Source organism: Emys orbicularis, chromosome 9 (assembly GCF_028017835.1).
Source record: "Emys orbicularis isolate rEmyOrb1 chromosome 9, rEmyOrb1.hap1, whole genome shotgun sequence".
In the NCBI taxonomy this organism is placed as follows: Eukaryota; Metazoa; Chordata; order Testudines; family Emydidae; genus Emys; species Emys orbicularis.
This window is the reverse complement of record NC_088691.1, coordinates 58,269,279-58,287,790: the sequence shown is the minus strand read 5'-3', so window position 1 is coordinate 58,287,790 and position 18,512 is coordinate 58,269,279. Positions and strand designations below refer to the sequence as shown.

The window sequence follows — 18,512 nt, the reverse complement described above, 5'->3', positions numbered from 1 at the left end:
CCTGCTTGCAGCTTTCTGAACGTATAAAGATATGCTTGTCATGTGCCATTCCTAACCAGCCCACATTAATGTCAGCAAAGTGCCCCCCCGGTGATGCACCAGTGCTTGTATGACCATAGAAAAGTAGCCCTTTCTGTTGATGTACTTTGTGGGAAGGTAGTTTGGTGCTAAAATAGGGATATGGGTGCCATCTATCGCCCCACCGCAGTTTGGGAACACCATTGCTGCAAAACATCCACTATGTCCTGCACATTGCCCAGAGTCACAGTCCTTCATAACAGGACGTGATTAATGGCACTCCACACTTGCATCACAACAGCCCCTATGTGGATTTCCCAACTCCAGATTTATTCCTGACTGATGAGTTGGGAATCTGGCATTGCAAGCTTCCAGAGAGCGATTGACACTCACTTCTCCATTGTCAGTGCAGCTCTCATTTTGGTGTCACTGCACTGGAGGGCTGGGGTGAGCCCCGCACACACATCCAGGAATGTGGCTTTGTACATCCGAAAGTTCTACAGCCACTGCTCATCATCCCAGACCTTCATAATAATGTCTACCAGTCAGTGCTTGTTTCTTGGGTCCAGAACCAGAGCTCCATTGTCTCCAGCTGCTCCACGAATGGCAACAACTTTGAATTGTTTCTTTTTATGTCTCACAGCAATCTAGTCTCTAAGGAATTGTTATGTTGCCCATGGCTCCACAAAAATACTACAGGATCAGGTGCCCTGTGCTTGCAACACTTATCTCAATGGTGCAGAGTTGTGCAGGATCCATACTTCTGACACAGATGGCGGACAGCTAGGAGGGACACACAGGTTTGCAGGTATTTGGAAAAGAGGTGCAAAATGTTATGGAATGCAGATAAAATTATGGGATGGAGAACACTGCATTATGGGACGTTGAAATCATGTTCCCTGTCACCCCTTTGCGACTCATCTCAGCCCCGTGAGGCATTGCAAAACCTTCCCAAAACACCCTGCTCTAGATGGTGGTGAGTTGCACAATGAAATAGCTACCCACGGTGCACTGTTCTCTCCACCGATGCAAGCGCTGCTAGTGAGGACATGCACCACCGACACAAGGAGCATAGGGTGGACATGTAAAAGTGATTTAATTACTGCGTCAGCTGTATGCCAGCATTACTTAGGTCGACATAATTTTGTAGTGTAGACATGCCCTCAGTCTCCTCTTTATCTTGTGGACCTGATTTCCTTACACCCCTCTGAACTCCCCCATCCCTCCTCCCAGTGGTCAACTAGTTACATGCAGTGTTGACAATTTAGTAATTTTCCAACCCTCCCTGTAAATTCGAACACCCTTTCTAATTTCAATTCCTGGAGAAAACAGTGGGTGGAGTCACTTACACCTATGGAAAGTGAGTGTAAAATGCTATCAAATCAGCATTTTCCACACAGTTAGATTCTCAAAGTTGCTAGATGGAGTCAGGAGTCAATTAATTTGCAACTTTGGAGGGAGCCTCTGTCATTACCCATGTCAGCATAGCAATTCTCTTTGTACAGCATCAGTTGACTTTGGGAAACGGGTTACTTCTTGGAGGAGAGAAACTGGGATTATGGCAGCTCTGCCTGTTTTCAAACTTTTTAGTTCGGGAAGGGCAAAATTCCCTCACAGATTCACACATCAACCTCCTTCTGCTAGGTTCTCAAACCCCTTCTGTGCATGGACCCCAGGAAGAGATCTTCAGCCACCAAGTGGATATGATGGGCATAGAGAACAGTTTGGGAACTGTAATTCTGTGCTTAGCACCCTGGGGTGCATGTGGGAAGTGTGACAGATTTTCGTTACCAATCTGCCTGGAGCGTCAGGTGATCAGGCTGACGCCGCAGGATCGTTTGGGGAGGAGATGACGTAACATACCAAGTGTTTAAACTTTAAAGCTTTATTAATAAAGTAATAAAATACAGCAGAGAGAGCTGGGAACGCTCCCACGTCACTCAGGGGAAGAAAGAAAGCATTAGAGCCCCAAGCCCTAACCCACTTTCATACTCACACATGCACTACCCAAGACTGGCCAGGCCTGGGTGTAATGTAAGAAGAAGAGGGGGTGGGGTGGACGGGAGTTCTTGCCCTGGGCCCAGGTCGTCTGGGGAATCCGCTGTAATCTCCGAATTGCTCCAGCTCTTGGGAGGGTTTTTAAGTCCTGGGTTCCTTTGGGGATGTCGTCCAGGGCCCTCTGTGCCTGGTGCTCTTTGTACCAGTCCCAATCGGCTTGCTGTGGCCTTCTCGGCTGCCCGAAACACACCGGCTCTGGAGAATTTGTTTTCCCTTCTGTTGGCCTTCACCGTCGCTGCCTCATTCGCTCTGTTTTCGCTGCTATCTTTGCAGCTCTGCTCCACTTAGTTCTCCTTTTCTCATGACTGGGCAGCTGTAGATTTCTCGTCTGTACATTGCTCGTCGAGCCCATGACCTTGGGCTGGGGCCAGCATCTTATCTCCACACGGAGCTAGCTAAAGTGCCGAGTTAACCCGTTCTCTGCTCTCTTCCTTCTTTCCCCCTCTTGGCCTCTCGCTATCTGCAAAGGAATCTTCCATTCCTCACTCACACCTTTAACCCTTCCCAGCATGCTCTGCAATACTTACAACAGTGTTAGCCACATGCAATGCTGATCTGCCCTCCATATGGGACCCCCATGGGTCCTTGGGGTGTGACAGAAGACCCCCCGAGATGTGGCCTATATTTCCCTGGGCACGGAGCTCTGATCAGGCTGCATGGAATTGGCTCTGGGAGCTGCTGTTTCCCCAGGGACTGGTGAAAGAACTCTCCTCACCTCTCCCCTAACTGAGGGGGGCCAGGGGACCGGTTTGATCCTGGGGCTGGCTGTGTTTTTGTGTTCCCAGTTTCTCCCCTCCTGGCGGAGGGTGTGATCCTGGAGGTGTGTCTGTGTCGTCTTCTCCCCTCACAGGACTAGGGTTTGATTCCTGGGTGTATCTGGAGGGGTGGTGTTCCCTGGGGATGGATTGATCTTTGGTGGGTGCCTCCCCTTCTCCCCAGGGTGGGGGTTGATCCCTGGGGGTGGGCTGGTTCCTGGAGTGTGTCCCCCTAAGGGGGAGGGGTGATCCCTGGGGGAAGGCTGGTTCCTGGGGGTGTCTCCCTGGGGGTGGGCTGGTTCCTGGGGGTGTTTCCTGGGGAGATGTTGTTCCTGGGTTGTGGGCAGGTTGCTGGGGGTGTCTCCCCGGGGGACGGGGGTATAGACTCCTGAGGGTGGTTTGGTTCCTGGAGGGTGTCTCCCGGGGGAGAGGGTTGTTCCCAGGGCGTGGGCTGGTTCCTGGGGATGTCTTCTTGGGGGGGTGTTGATCCCTGAGGGTGGTTTGGTTCCAGAGGGGTGTCTCCTGGGGGGGGGGGGGGAGAGGTGTTGTTCCCAGGGGATGGGCTGGTTCCTGGGGATGTCTCCCGGGGGGGGGTTGATCCCTGGGGGGGGGGTTGGTTCCTGGAGGGTGTCTCCTGTGCTCCCTGGGGGGAGGTTTGATCCCAGGAGGTGGGCTGGTTCCTGGGGTGCATCTCCTCGTTTCCTCGGAGGGGGGTGATCCTGGGGGCTGGGCTGGTTCCTGGGGGGGTGTCTCCCCTTCTCCCTGGGGGGAGGGATTGATCCCTGAAGGTGGTTTGGTTCCTGGAGGGTGTGTCTCCTCCCGGGGGGGGGGGGGTTGACCCCTGGGGAGGGTGGGCTGGTCCTTGGGGTGTCTCCTCTTCTTCCCGGGGGGTTGGGAAATCCTGGGGGTGGACTGGTTCCCGGGGGGGTGTCTCCCCTTGTCCCTGGGGGGTGGGCTGGTTCCTGGGGGTGTCTCCCTGGGGGAGGCACGGGGGAGGCTGGTTCCTGGGGGTGTCTCGGGGGTGTGTGTGGATTAATCCCTGAGGGTGGTTTGGTTCCTGGAGGGTATCTCTCGGGGGGCTGTTGTTCCCAGGAGGTGGGCTGGTTTCTGGGGATGTTTCCTGGGGTGGAGGTTGATCCCTGGGGGTGGTTTTGTTCCTGGAGGGTGTCTCCCCTTCTCCTGGAGGGGGGTAATCCTGGGGGGAGTCTCCCCTTCTCTCTGGGGGTGGTGTTGATCCCTGGGGGTGGGGTGGTTCCTGGGGGTGTCTCCCAGGGGGGTGTTGTTCCCAGGGGATGGTTTGGTTCCTAGACGGTGTCTCCCCTTCTCCCGTGGTGGCGGAGGCGGGTCCAGCCCCTGCCGTCTCATCATTTCTCGTTTCATTCCCTTTATAGGAAATGTATGTGCGGAGCTGGGGGGGCTGCCCGAAGCCAGCGGGGCGGCGGCTCCCGCCCACAGGGGGCTACAGGAGGGGCAGAGGGAGGCCGCTGCCGGGCAGGGCGGGGTTTCTCTCCAGGGCTGGCCGCCGGCTCTCGCTCGTTCTCCGGCCAGTGTCAGGCGCTGGGTCCCGTCCGAGCCCGGGCCGGGCCAGGAGCCGCCATGACGGGCAGGTAACGGAGAGCGGGGCGCTCCCCTCGGGATGGGGTCACTCGCCCCGGGCGGACCCGAGGGCGGCGGGGGAGCCGGGTGCGGGGCTCGGCCTGGCTGGGGCTCTGCGACCGGGCCGGGCGCCGAGTGCAGCGGCTGTGGGAGCCCCCTGCCTGGGACCCGCCGCCCGCTGCTCCCCGTGGGGCGCCTTGGCTCGCCGCCCTCTCCCCCGCAGCTGCCCAGCCCGGGCCCGACTTCCCGCCCTGCCCTCAAGGTCATTCCGAAGTAGCTGCGCTGAAGTCAGCGGCGCTACACCTGTGTAAACACGTTGCGAGCGGCCCCGCGGGGAGCTGGGCTGTTTCCCGGGGGCTGGGACGGCAGGGGGAGGCTGTTTGCGTTCCTGAGGGGCTCTGGCGGCCGGGCAGGCAGGACCCATGCAGCGCAGCCTGCGCACACCCGAGGGCTGTACAAGAGCTGCGCTTGGTGGTGAGGGGCCAAACTCAGGGGTGGAGGAGCACAGCGCCTTTCTGTCCTCTTGCAAACGGCTGCCCCGTTTGGAGTATTGTGCGTGTCATTTGGTGAGAGCCTTATTCAGAAACGGGAGAAGACAATACATGCGCCCTGTACTGTGTGCTCATGGGACCAAAGATCTTAAATATGCCCTGGGGGTGGGGAAAGAGGGCAGGGGTAGGAGGAGAGAAGTGCAGGATTTGGGAGAGTTGGTCAAGAAAGGGAGATGATGATGAAGGTTTGTGTTTATATTTGTAAAGTGTGCAGTACTTCCCCAGTGTCTAAACTAAAGCTAGCTTTAATTCCAGGGTGGGGCTCTGGTGACTTGAGCTTTACTCTCACAGTTTATAAAGTTTGAGATTGAATTGCACTTATGTAATTCACAATTGTTACTTATTTATACATATAATTCTCTTTCCTCCAATAAAATGCTGCTATCTGTGATCCCTTCTGCTCTGAGTCTGGGCAGCTGGCTCTGCCCAGTTGGCCCTGAGTCTTGGAGGTAGGTGTTCTGAGCGCAGAACTGACAGATGAACACAGGGCTGGCTCCAGGGTTTTGGCCGCCCCAAGCAGCCAAACAAACAAACAAAAAAGCCGCGATCGTGATCTGCGGCGGCAATTCGGCGGGAGGTCCTTCGCTCCGAGCAGGAGTGAGGGACCGTCCGCCGAATTGCCGCCGAACAGCTGGACATGCCGCCCCTCTCAGAAGTGGCCGCCCCAAGCACCTGCTTGGTAAGCTGGTGCCTGGAGCCAGCCCTGGATGAACATCTTGAGCCCTGTTCCCCTCTCACTTTCACCAGTTTGATACCGTGACTCAGCAGAGTTACTGCAAATTTGTACTAGTGTAAGTGAGTTGAGAATCTGAGCGCTTGGTAGTTCTAATCCCAGCTCTAACATTTTGGGAGGATTTAGGCAAGTTATGTAGCCGATCTTCCGCATTTTCTCCTTTGTAAAATGAAGAACTTACTTTAAAGGAGTATTGTGAGAGTTAACTGATGTTCGTAAAATGGTTTGAAGGTGAAAAGCATTAAATATGAGTATGAACTTCTAAAATGGTGCATTGTAGGAATTCTCTCCTACTGAATCCTAGTGTCCTTAGCCCTACTATATTGCAGTGGTTTTTAAGCATCACTTCTTTTCACAGCTAAGAACAGTTAAGAGAGTATGGGGAATTTATTTTTTAAGTACACCTCTACCCCAATATAACGCGACTCGATATAACATGAATTTGGATATAGCGCGGTAAAGCAGTGCTCCGGGGGGGGCGGGGCTGCGCACTCTGGCGGATCAAAGCAAGTTCGATATAACGTGGTTTCATCTATAACGCGGTAAGATTTTTTTTGGCTCCCGAGGACAGCGTTATATCGGGGTAGAGTACAAAGAATAGAGAAAGCCATGAGTGTAAACTTGGACTGTGTCTTCTGTGATTTGTACAGTACCTAGCCCATTGTGGAGATACTGGAAAGAATAATATTGTAAATAATTATCACATGCTCATATCTAAAATATGGGTAAATGTTCATAGTTTGTACAGTGGATGATGATAGACCAGGGGTCGGCAACCTATGGGACGCAAGCTGATTTTTGATGGCACACGGCGGCGGGCTGAGCAGCTCAGCCCACCGCCGCTCTGGGGTTCCGGCTGCTGCCCTGTTGCCAGCCAGGGTCCCAGCCGCCAGCCCCACTCAGCGCCTGCTGCTGGCCTGGGGACCCCCAAGGAACCCCAGGCTGGCAGCGGGCTGAGCAGGCCGGCAGCTGAGACCCCGGCTGGCAGGAGCTGGCGGCTGGAACCCCAGAGTGGCAGCGGGCTGAGCCGCTCAGCGCGCTGCTGGCCTGGGGTTCCATTCACTCAGCCGGCTGCGGGCTGAGCGGGGCCAACGGGAGGCTGAGTGGCTCAGTCCGCTGCCAGTCTGGGATGCCGGCTGCTGGCCCTTTGCCAGTGGGGGTCCCAGCTGCCGGCCCCGCTCAGCCTCCTGCCGGTCTGGGTGAATGGAACCCCAGGCTGGCAGCGGGCTGAGTGGTGCCAGCGGCTAGGACCTCAGACCGGCAGCAGACTGAGCCGCTCAGCCCGCTGCCGGTCTGAGGTCCCGGCCACCGGCCCCGTTCAGCCCGCCGGTGGCCCCGCTCAGCCCAGACCGGCAGCGGGCTGAGCAGGGCCTGGGATCCTCGTCTGGGGTTCCAGCCACCAGCCCTGCTCAGCCCGCTGCCGGACTGGGGTTCTGTCCGCCAGCTCCTGCCAGCCGGGATCCCGGCCGCCGGCCCCCCTCAGCCAGCTACTAGCCTGGGGTTCTGCTCACCCAGGCCGGCAGGAGGCTGAGCGGGACTAGCGGCTGGGACCCCGACTGGCAAGGGGCCGGCAGCCGAACCCCAGACCGGCAGCAGGCTGAGTGCTGCTGACACCCCAGACTGGCAGCGGATTGAGCCACTCAGCCCCCCGCCAGCCCCGCTCAGTCCGCTGCCGGCTGAGTGAATGGAACCCCAGACCGGCAGGGGGCTGAGCAGGGCCAGCGGCTGTACCCCAGACCGGCAGCGGGCTGAGCGGGGCTGGTGGCTGGAACCTCAGACAAGGATCCCAGGCAAGGATCACACTAAATTGATAAGATCTGCATTTTAATTTTATTTGAAATGAAGCTTCTTAAATATTTTTAAAACCTTATTTACTTTAAATACAACAATAGTTTATATAATATAGACATAGAGACCTTCTACAAACGTTAAAATGTATTACTGGCACGGGAAACCTTAAATTACAGTGAACTTGGCACACCACTTCTGAAAGGTTGCCGACCCCTGTGATAGACTGATGTGGATATGTGGGTGTATTTGGTGCATATATATTAGCCCTCCTCCAGTCTGTTACAGAATGGGATTTTTTTTTTTTTTTGGTATCAGAACCTCAACTGCTGCTACCTCCTGGGCTCAGTGTTGGCTCTTGTAACTTGTGAATATACCACAGACATGTTGTGCATATCTTCCACTTACTTAGCAGAGGATTAAGCTCAAAGTGCTAGAAATTCTGTCATTGTTGGTGAGCATCTGCCCAGCTCTTGAATGGCATTGGGGAGAGAGGAGGTAAATCTGGGAAGAATTTAGACTATGAACCAAGCTGATTGTGTCATATAGGTACAGTGTGTGATAATGTTTAAAATGATATGTTCCACATGAGGCAAGGATCATTCAAGTTTAGGGGCAAGGGAAGTTACTTTGTGGTATTTGAAAAAACTGTGGGTTTCTTTTTTGAGTTACCTGGGGAGTGCCATACTCTTCAGCGTTTCTCAAATGTGGCCACCAGGGGCTTTTCTTGTGGCCACGGCCTCCTGGGCTGTGATGGGGTGGGGGTGGGTGGCAAAATAGTGGCTCCTCTCCCTCCCTGTTGCTCCTGAACGCACTGCCTTGATGTTGATTGCTGGGACTGCCAGCAGGGGTTGGGCTCTGCCCCCATCTGGAGACACCTGGGGCACAACGCTGGAGGAGCAGGCAGCCAGTGAATTCCCCACCTTCCCAGGGCAGTGGGGCTCAGGCTTTGGGCCTCGCAGCAGGTTCTGGCCGAAGGACTTTGGGCTCCAACTCTAGACTCTGGCTGTGTGGCGTCAGTCCTCAGGCTCTGGCCCCTGCTGCCTCCCCTGACCATCCAGGGCTTAATTTGTCCCCAGGCTTGGCCGGGCTGAGTAAGTCTGCTGTGAAAAGTGGTACAGTACTTGCATGTTTGTTAATATCAATTTTCACAACAGACTTACTAACTAGCAATAAATAAATTACAATGATTTGGACGTGTATATGTGCATATTTATTAGTTTTTCCTAAAGCTAATTAACTATTTTAGGGAAAAGTGTGAGAGCGGTCACCAGCAAGAGTTGGTGGCTGCGCTCCGAGGCCACCAAAAAATTTGTCCTGAGAACCCCTGCTCTAGGTGCCCCGGCCCATCCAATCCAGTTTGCCAAATCCAGTGATCATGGTAATAAATTAATTAAACCCTTTTGTGCCATTGTCTTGTGCATATTCAGAGCCCTGCCTTTTAAGGCATCAACATTGTTTTCAGTACCACAATGTGACATAGAACATAAGGCTTTGTGGAACATTCCAGAGTACACAAGCCACTGTAATGTGTGTAGTTCCCTAAAATAATGTAGGATTTTTACCTTCTTCCCCTCTCAAAGATAATACAAATGGCTAATTTCTTGGATTTCTTATATAGAGTGGGTTTTGGCATGAGCCTCCAAATAGTGAAGTGCACAGACATGTGGGTGCCCTATTGTTTAATGTTTTGAAAAAAAATTAACCTGGAAAACCTGTCAATTATGAAAATGTATAACTTCATGGCTTCCATTGCTTCCTCTGCCATTGAACAGTTTCTCATTCTTTTGTGGGAATTCTCAAAGACAAATATTTATTATGGTTCTGTGTTAACTGGGTTTTTTTCTCAGTAAAATAATAATGAAGTTGGGACTTGATCCTGCAATGTGCTGAGCATTCCGTCTCCAGTCCAGTGAAGTGAATAAGCTTAACTTTAACCATGTGAGAGGTCAGTAGGTCTGCTCATCTCCTTGCATTATTGAGTCCTGGGTGAGCACAGTGCCTGGTAGGATTGGGCCCTTAGATTCTATAGAAAGACTTCCAACCCCCAGCAAACAACTTCACAGCACCGGCTCTAGACTAGTGGTTTTCAAACTTATTTGATCATGCCCCCACTTCTTTGTGTCTGTAGTAGTTTCCCCTCACCTCAGTGCCCAGCCAGCAGCTGCTGCTCTCTGGCTGCCCAGCTCTGAAGGCAGAGTAGAGAGCGGCGGCTGCTGGCTAGGTGCTCTCCTCTGAAGGCAGCGCTGCCACAAGCAGCAGCGCAGAAGTAAGGGTGGCATGGCATGGTATTGTCCCCCTATTTCTCTGCTGCTGGTGGCAGTGCCGCCTTCAGAACTGGGTGGCTGCCTTCAGAGATCCAGCAGCTCTGAATGGAAAGAGTCCAGCGGAGGGCAACAAAAATGATTAGGGGGCTGGAGCACATGAGTTATGAGGAGAGGCTGAGGGAACTGGGATTGTTTAGTCTGCAGAAGAGAAGAATGAGGGGGGATTTGATAGCTGCTTTCAACTACCTGAAAGGGGGTTCCAAAGAGGAAGGATCTAGACTGTTCTCAGTGGTACCAGATGACAGAACAAGGAGTAATGGTCTCAAGTTGCAGTGGGGGAGGTTTAGGTTGGATATTAGGAAAAACTTTTTCACTAGGAGGGTGGTGAAGCACTGGAATGGGTTACGTAGGGAGGTGGTGGAATCTCCTTCCTTAGAGGTTTTTAAGATCAGGCTTGACAAAGCCTTGGCTGGGATGATTTAGTTGGGATTAGGTCCTGGACTAGATGACCTCCTGAGGTCCCTTCCAACCCTGATATTCTATGATTTAATGTGTGCAGTACGTTTTTTTTTTTTTATCCCAAAGTTTCTCATACACCCCCAGAATACATTCCATGCTCTGCCCCCAGTTTGAGAACCTCTGCTCTACACTGCATTACTAATGAAGGCAAAGTGTTGTATGACATTTGCAAAATAGTAGTCTCTTTGGAATATATAGTACTGACAAGTTACAATCTTTTTCAGTTCTGGAGCTGTTGGGATTCCAGTACTGTAGAACAAGATGAGCTGTTCCAAAATTGAGTTTCTGCATAATACTGATCAGTGTGGACACACCTGGAGCTAGGAAATACCATAAATAGCTTTTTGGTTTAAAAATTGCATGATCTTGTTCTGTGACACTGGAAGAAAGAGGAAATTAAAACAGACTGAGAAAGAGGTAGTGCTGACACAGTGGAAAGAAAGATAGGGAGAAAGAAAACAAATAAGAGGGTACAAAAGAACCTGCTGCTAGGTTCCATGATTATCGGTGCTATATCAATAGCAAAGACAGATAGAAAAGAAAGCATTGCAGAAGGAAAAAAAACAGGAACTGAATTTTCATTTTAAAAATGGTTCTAGCCCTTGTAGTATTGAAGATAACTTTATGAATGTAATTAGCTACAGTAATTAGGCTTATTAAATTACCCGATGAGGGGTAACATGAGGGGAATGTCCAATTAATTAAAATTATAATAAGAATGTATACATGGTACTTTTACTTAAACTGTAATCTCTTTGGAGCAGGGACAGTCTCTGTTTGTACAGTGCCTAGCACAGTAGAGTCCTGGTTTATGATAGGACCTCTTACATGTTTCAGTAATATAAATAAGTGTGGTTTTTAATGTGAAAGTATCAATGTAAATGACTGCTTTGGTTGTATATTGAACAATGCATTTTTAAATATTACATTTATTATTTATCACAGTGTGGGAGGGCCTGGGCTGAAACAGAGAATGCAAAAGATTTTTGGGATTTGGGGTCATGAGAGGAAAAAAAGATAACTGGGGTGGGTAAATTGGAATATGTGAATAATAATCTTGACTGCCACTGATTAACTTAATGACTCCACTTCTCATTGCCTTGGTTTACTAATCTGTAAAATGAATATAATCATAATTAGTTGCTATATCATTTTATAGATTACTAAACCACAACACTGAGAAGTGGAGTCATTTAGTTAATCAGTGGCAGTCAGATTTGTTTACAAATTCTGATCTGTGAACAGTGTGAAGTTTAAAAGGATACGGTCAATTTAAAAATCGCTTCTGGCCAAAAATACCAGCTACTGTTACAAGTAACATCCTAAGATACTAGAATGGAGCAAGATTGGAGAAACCTATTTTCTTTATAGTTTAGTTTGTTTAAAGCAACACAAAATCTCATAATTAAAACTTGTAAAGCAATTTGAGAATCTCAGGTGAAATATGCTATGTACATTGTGACAAAGTTCCTCCTCTATCTTGGTGGGTCCTGTGCTTATTGGCAGATTTTCTTGCCTCAGAGATTCACCATGTGGGTTGGGGAACAGCCCAGAGACCTTCCCCTCTGGAAGAACCCACAGTCCAGGTCAATTGGGAGGTTTGGGGGGAACCCGGGCCCGCCCTCTACTCTGGGTTCCAGCCCAGGGCCCTGTGGACTGCAGCTGTCTATAGTGCCTCCTGTAACAGCTGCATGACAGCTACAACTCCCTGGGCTACTTCCCCAGGGCCTCCTCCAAACACCTTCCGAAGTCTCACCACAGGACCTTCCTCCTGGTGTCTGATAACGCTTGTGCTCCTCAGTCCTCCAGCCCCACACCCTCTCACTCTCAGCTTCTTGCTCCCAGCTCCTCACACTCACACCACAAACTGAAGTGAGCTCCTTTTAAAACCCAGGTGCCCTGATTAGCCTGCCTTAATTGATTCTAGCAGCTTCTTCTTAATTGGCTCCAGGTGTCCTAATTAGCCTGCTTGCCTTAACTGGTTCTAGCAGGTTCCTGATTACTCTAGTGCAGCCCCTGCTCTGGTCACTCAGGGAACAGAAAACTACGCATCCAGTGACCAGTATATTTACCCTCTACCAGACTCCTGTACCCCACTGGTCTGGGTCTGTCACAACATATAAAGTATAATGAAGTGTGTTTTAAGCAACCATCTATCCACAAGCTTTTTATTAACAAGGAAAGGGAGATATTACTGTGCACGTGATTCTCTTTATGGTGATTCTCTTTATGAAGTAATTGCAAGTAAAATGAGTTGGAGTTGGATGGGGAAGATGGAGTAGAAATGCCAGGGCTTTGCGACCAGGGGCTGCTAACAGGGAGTTTCGCAAGGGAGTTCTCCAGGTGAAGGAGGAGCTAATACAGCATCTGTGGGGTAAGTGACTGTCTGTAGTGTGTGTTTGTTTGTATTTGGGGGTTACTTGCTGTGTGCTGAGCTTGTGTTTGTTTGTTTGGTTGTTTGAGGGACCGTGTGCTCTGGCTGGCAGTTGGAGGCAGGTTTGAAAGCTCGAAGCCTCTGGTAATTGGCTGAGCCTTACTCAGTGGGCGGGGCATTCACTCAGGCCAGGGCTTTATAAAGCCGCGCACAAGCGACCAGGGGCTGCTAACAGGGAGTTTCGCAAGGGAGTTTAGAAGGGGAGTGGGAAGGGAGTGGGAGTCCCTCGCCAGCCGTAACCCCATCCCCGTGGCCCCCCCCAAAACCTATAAACCAAACCACATTCCAAAACTTCCTTCTGTAAACCACCCTTTCACTAACTAGGATACAATGCAGGCAGAAGCCCAGCAGCAGAGTGGGGGCTATCCAGTTTATTGCGCCGACTGTTGCATGTATGATTACCTGCCCTGTGGGCGGGTGGCGTATGTGTGCAGTCGGTGCAAGGAGCTCCTGGCCCTCAGAGACCATGTACGGACTTTGGAGGCCAGGGTGGCGGAACTGGAGGAGCTGAGAGAGGCAGAGAGGTATGTTGATGAGGCTTTCCGGGACACTGTAGAATTGTCCCACCTCCGCTTAGACAGCACCTGTGCTGTTAAGGAGGAAGAAGGGCCCAGGGAAGTAGAGCAGTCAATGGGAGCAGAGGGAAACTTTCCCGTAGTTGGGACCCTCCTTCCAGATGGTTCTGGGGTTGCCTCTCGCACTGAGGTTGCCTCTCCGGGGGAGGGAACTCCAGTTTCTAGGAAAAGGCAGGTGTTAGTAATGGGAGATTCGATTATTAGAAATGTAGATAGCTGGGTCTGTGATGACCGGGAGAACCGTATGGTGACTTGCCTGCCTGGTGCGAAGGTTGCGGATCTCTCGAGGCATCTAGATAGACTTATGTGTAGTGCTGGGGAGGAGCCGGTGGTCGTGGTACATGTAGGTACCAATGACATAGGGAAGGGTAGGAGAGATGTCCTGGAAGCCAAATTTAGGCTGCTAGGGAAGAGACTGAAATCCAGGACCTCTATGGTGGCATTTTCAGAAATGCTCCCAGTTCCACGCGCAGGGCCAGGTAGGCAGGCAGAGCTTCAGAGTCTCAATGCGTGGATGAGACGATGGTGTAGAGAGGAGGGGTTCACGTTCATTAGGAACTGGGGAAACTTCTGGGATGGGAGGAGCCTATACAGGAGAGATGGGCTCCACCTAAACCAAAGTGGAACCAGACTGCTGGCACTAAACATTAAAAAGGTTGTAGAGCAGTTTTTAAACTAGGAGATGGGGGAAAGCCGACTGCTGCAGAGGAGCGTGTGGATCGGACACAGACTTCCCTTAGGGGAGAGTCTGATGATAGAGAATCTCCAGGTTATAGTCAGGAGCAGAGGACTGAAAAGTATAATGTAAGGGCCGGATCAGATGATAAACAGCCACATAAAAAAGAATCTGGCACATCAGAAAAAGACAGGCTAATAAACAGGGACAAGTTTTTAAAGTGCTTGTACACAAATGCCAGAAGTCTAAATAATAAGATGGGTGAACTAGAGTGCCTTGTGATAAAGGAGGATATAGATATAATAGGCATCACAGAAACCTGGTGGACTGAGAGCAATCAATGGGACACAATCATTCCGGGGTACAAAATATATCGGAAGGACAGAACAGGCCGTGCAGGGGGAGGAGTGGCACTATATGTTAAAGAAAGTGTAGATTCAAATGAAGTAAGAATCTTAAGCGAATCCACAGGTTCCATAGAGTCTCTATGGATAGAAATTTCATGCTCTAGTAAAAATATAACATTAGGGATCTATTATCGACCACCTGACCAGGACAGTAATAGTGATGATGAAATGCTAAGGGAAATTAGAGAGGCTATCAAAATTAAGAACCCAATAATAGTGGGGGACTTCAATTATCCCCATATTGACTGGGAACATTTCACTTCAGGACGAAATGCAGAGATAAAATTTCTCGATACTTTAAATGACTGCTTCATGGAGCAGCTAGTACGGGAACCCACAAGGGGAGAGGCGACTCTAGATTTAATCCTGAGTGGAGCGCAGGAGCTGGTCCAAGAGGTAACTATAGCGGGACCGCTTGGAAATAGTGACCATAATACAATAGCATTCAACATCCCTGTGGTGGGAAGAACACCTCAACTGCCCAACACTGTGGCCTTTAATTTCAAAAGGGGGAACTATACAAAAATGAGGGGGTTAGTTAGACAAAAGTTAAAAGGTTCAGTGACTAAAGTGAAATCCCTGCAAGTTGCGTGGGCCCTTTTTAAAGACACCATAATAGAGGCTCAACTTCAATGTATACCCCAAATTAAGAAAAACAGTAAAAGAACTAAAAAAGAGCCACCGTGGCTTAACAACCATGTAAAAGAAGCAGTGAGAGATAAAAAGACTTCCTTTAAAAAGTGGAAGTCAAATCCTAGTGAGGCAAATAGAAAGGAGCACAAACACTGCCAACTTAAGTGCAAGAGTGTAATAAGAAAAGCCAAAGAGGAGTTTGAAGAACGGCTAGCCAAAAACTCCAAAGGTAATAACAAAATGTTTTTTAAGTACATCAGAAGCAGGAAGCCTGCTAAACAACCAGTGGGGCCCCTTGACGATGAAAATACAAAAGGAGCGCTTAAAGATGATAAAGTCATTGCGGAGAAACTAAATGGATTCTTTGCTTCAGTCTTCACGGCTGAGGATGTTAGGGAGATTCCCAAACCTGAGCTGGCTTTTGTAGGTGACAAATCTGAGGAACTGTCACAGATTGAAGTATCACTAGAGGAGGTTTTGGAATTAATTGATAAACTCAACATTAACAAGTCACCGGGACCAGATGGCATTCACCCAAGAGTTCTGAAAGAACTCAAATGTGAAGTTGCGGAACTATTAACTAAGGTTTGTAACCTGTCCTTTAAATCGGCTTCGGTACCCAATGACTGGAAGTTAGCTAATGTAACGCCAATATTTAAAAAGGGCTCTAGGGGTGATCCCGGCAATTACAGACCGGTAAGTCTAACGTCGGTACCGGGCAAATTAGTTGAAACAATAGTAAAGAACAAAATTGTCAGACACATAGAAAAACATAAACTCTTGAGCAATAGTCAACATGGTTTCTGTAAAGGGAAATCGTGTCTTACTAATCTATTAGAGTTCTTTGAAGGGGTCAACAAACATGTGGACAAGGGGGATCCGGTGGACATAGTGTACTTAGATTTCCAGAAAGCCTTTGACAAGGTCCCTCACCAAAGGCTCTTATGTAAATTAAGCTGTCATGGGATAAAAGGGAAGGTCCTTTCATGGATTGAGAACTGGTTAAAGGACAGGGAACAAAGGGTAGGAATTAATGGTAAATTCTCAGAATGGAGAGGGGTAACTAGTGGTGTTCCCCAAGGGTCAGTCCTAGGACCTATCCTATTCAATTTATTCATAAATGATCTGGAGAAAGGGGTAAACAGTGAGGTGGCAAAGTTTGCAGATGATACTAAACTACTCAAGATAGTTAAGACCAAAGCAGATTGTGAAGAACTTCAAAAAGATCTCACAAAACTAAGTGATTGGGCAACAAAATGGCAAATGAAATTTAATGTGGATAAATGTAAAGTAATGCACATTGGAAAAAATAACCCCAACTATACATACAACATGATGGGGGCTAATTTAGCTACAACGAGTCAGGAAAAAGATCTTGGCGTCATCGTGGATAGTTCTCTAAAGATGTCCACGCAGTGTGCAGAGGCAGTCAAAAAAGCAAACAGGATGTTAGGAATCATTAAAAAGGGGATAGAGAATAAGACTGAGAATATATTATTGCCCTTATATAAATCCATGGTTCGCCCACATCTCGAATACTGTGTACAGATGTGGTCTCCTCACCTCAAAAAAGATATTCTAGCACTAGAAAAGGTTCAGAAAAGAGCAACTAAAATGATTAAGGGTTTAGAGAGGGTCCCATATGAGGAAAGATTAAAGAGGCTAGGACTCTTCAGTTTGGAAAAGAGAAGACTAAGGGGGGACATGATAGAGGTATATAAAATCATGAGTGATGTTGAGAAAGTGGATAAGGAAAAGTTATTTACTTATTCCCATAATACAAGAACTAGGGGTCACCAAAAGAAATTAATAGGCAGCAGGTTTAAAACAAATAAAAGGAAGTTCTTCTTCACGCAGCGCACAGTCAACTTGTGGAACTCCTTACCTGAGGAGGCTGTGAAGGCTAGGACTATAACAATGTTTAAAAGGGGACTGGATAAATTCATGGTGGCTAAGTCCATAAATGGCTATTAGCCAGGATGGGTAAGAATGGTGTCCCTAGCCTCTGTTCGTCAGAGGATGGAGATGGATGGCAGGAGAGAGATCACTTGATCATTGCCTGTTAGGTTCACTCCCTCTGGGGCACCTGGCATTGGCCACTGTCGGTAGACAGATACTGGGCTAGATGGACCTTTGGTCTGACCCAGTACGGCCTTTCTTATGTTCTTATGTTCTTATGTTAGGGCTTGTCTACACTTATAGCACTGTAGCAGCAGTGAAGATGTTACCTATGCAGATGGAAGAGCTGCTCCCATTGGTGTAGGTACTCCACCTACCCTAGAGGTGGAAGCTATGTCAATGGGAGAAGCCCTCACCTTGACATAGCACTGTCTACACTGGGGGTTATATCAGTTTAACTACATTGCTCAGAGGTATGGATTTTCCACACCCCTGAGCCACATAGTTATACTGACATAGCAAGCCTCAGTAATTACAAGAAGAGTTGTGACTGCAAACAAGAGCACTAATGCAGAGCTTGTCTGTCTGAATTATGAACAACCACTCTTGGTCTTCTGGGTTGAAAAATGCATTTTTAATTTAATCTTATTTTTATCTTTCTATTTAAACTTGCCCTCTGAGGCTAGCGGAGTAAATTTTAACTCACTGGAAAGTCCTGAGAGATTTATTGGACAATCATTGAGCTGCTTCTTTTGGGAGCTACTCATCTATGCCTAAGAGACGTGTGGCAGCCTTCTCTTTAGTTTAGTCTCAGACAGTGATTTGTTAATAAGGTTTTGACATCAGTCCTGTCTCTTGAAGGTGACCTGCAGATGTGGGGATGGTGGAGAACTGGGCTGGAACCCTTTTTAGCTTGTGAGGTATAAAGAGAGCCCTAAAGCTTTTTCTAAAAAAAAAAAAATATTTAAATAATAGTTTGGTTCATTTTGAAAGCTTCTGCCTGCACTGCCATTTGTTTTTTACATTAGATGTTCAGGTTCTGTCTAGTGTGAAAGACTGTGATGACTGTTGTGCCAGTGAAATAGTGACAGTGTGAAAGCTGAGCATTTGAGAGTGGAAGGGATTTTTAGTCAGACTGTTCTAAAACATGTTGATTAGTCTTAAAGTTAAGTGGGTTTTAACATTTTGAAAAAAGAACATACTTGTTAATTATTTGACATTTTCACCCCCAATTAAAGGTAAGAGACGTACTATATACATCCTCCAAGATGAAGACGTCCTAGGAGATCCTTCAGCAATACCAGGAAAGATCAGAGCTGGCATACCTGATATTTCTAAAGTTAAAAGCAAGCAGAAAATGCCATTTTGAAAATTAAAAAAAAATCATGTCCTCATTATACATCATAAAGAAGTAAAATAATATAAAAAAAGCACAAGTGCAATTTAAAAAAAATTCTTTGCAGGTCACCTGTAGGTGCAGGCAGTCTGAAATACTTGAAGAAAGGTAGGAGGAACTGAAGGTGAGGATGCTGCTGCTTTCTTCTCTTTGAAACGATGATGTTCTTCATCTCTGCCTGTTTTTTTGGATTCCAGTATAAACTAC

At 48.7% G+C, this 18,512-nt stretch overlaps 1 protein-coding gene across 1 annotated transcript in view; it reads left to right on the top strand.

Moving 5' to 3' along the window:
* The first annotated feature begins 4,389 nt into the window (after positions 1–4,389).
* LIMS2 (LIM zinc finger domain containing 2) overlaps positions 4,390–18,512 on the top strand; it is a 61,083-nt gene continuing 46,960 nt past the window's right edge. The window contains exon 1 of the mRNA XM_065410367.1: positions 4,390–4,438. Within this exon, the coding sequence (XP_065266439.1) occupies positions 4,428–4,438 (11 nt within the window). The 5' untranslated portion in view covers positions 4,390–4,427. The remainder of the gene's footprint in view (positions 4,439–18,512) is intronic.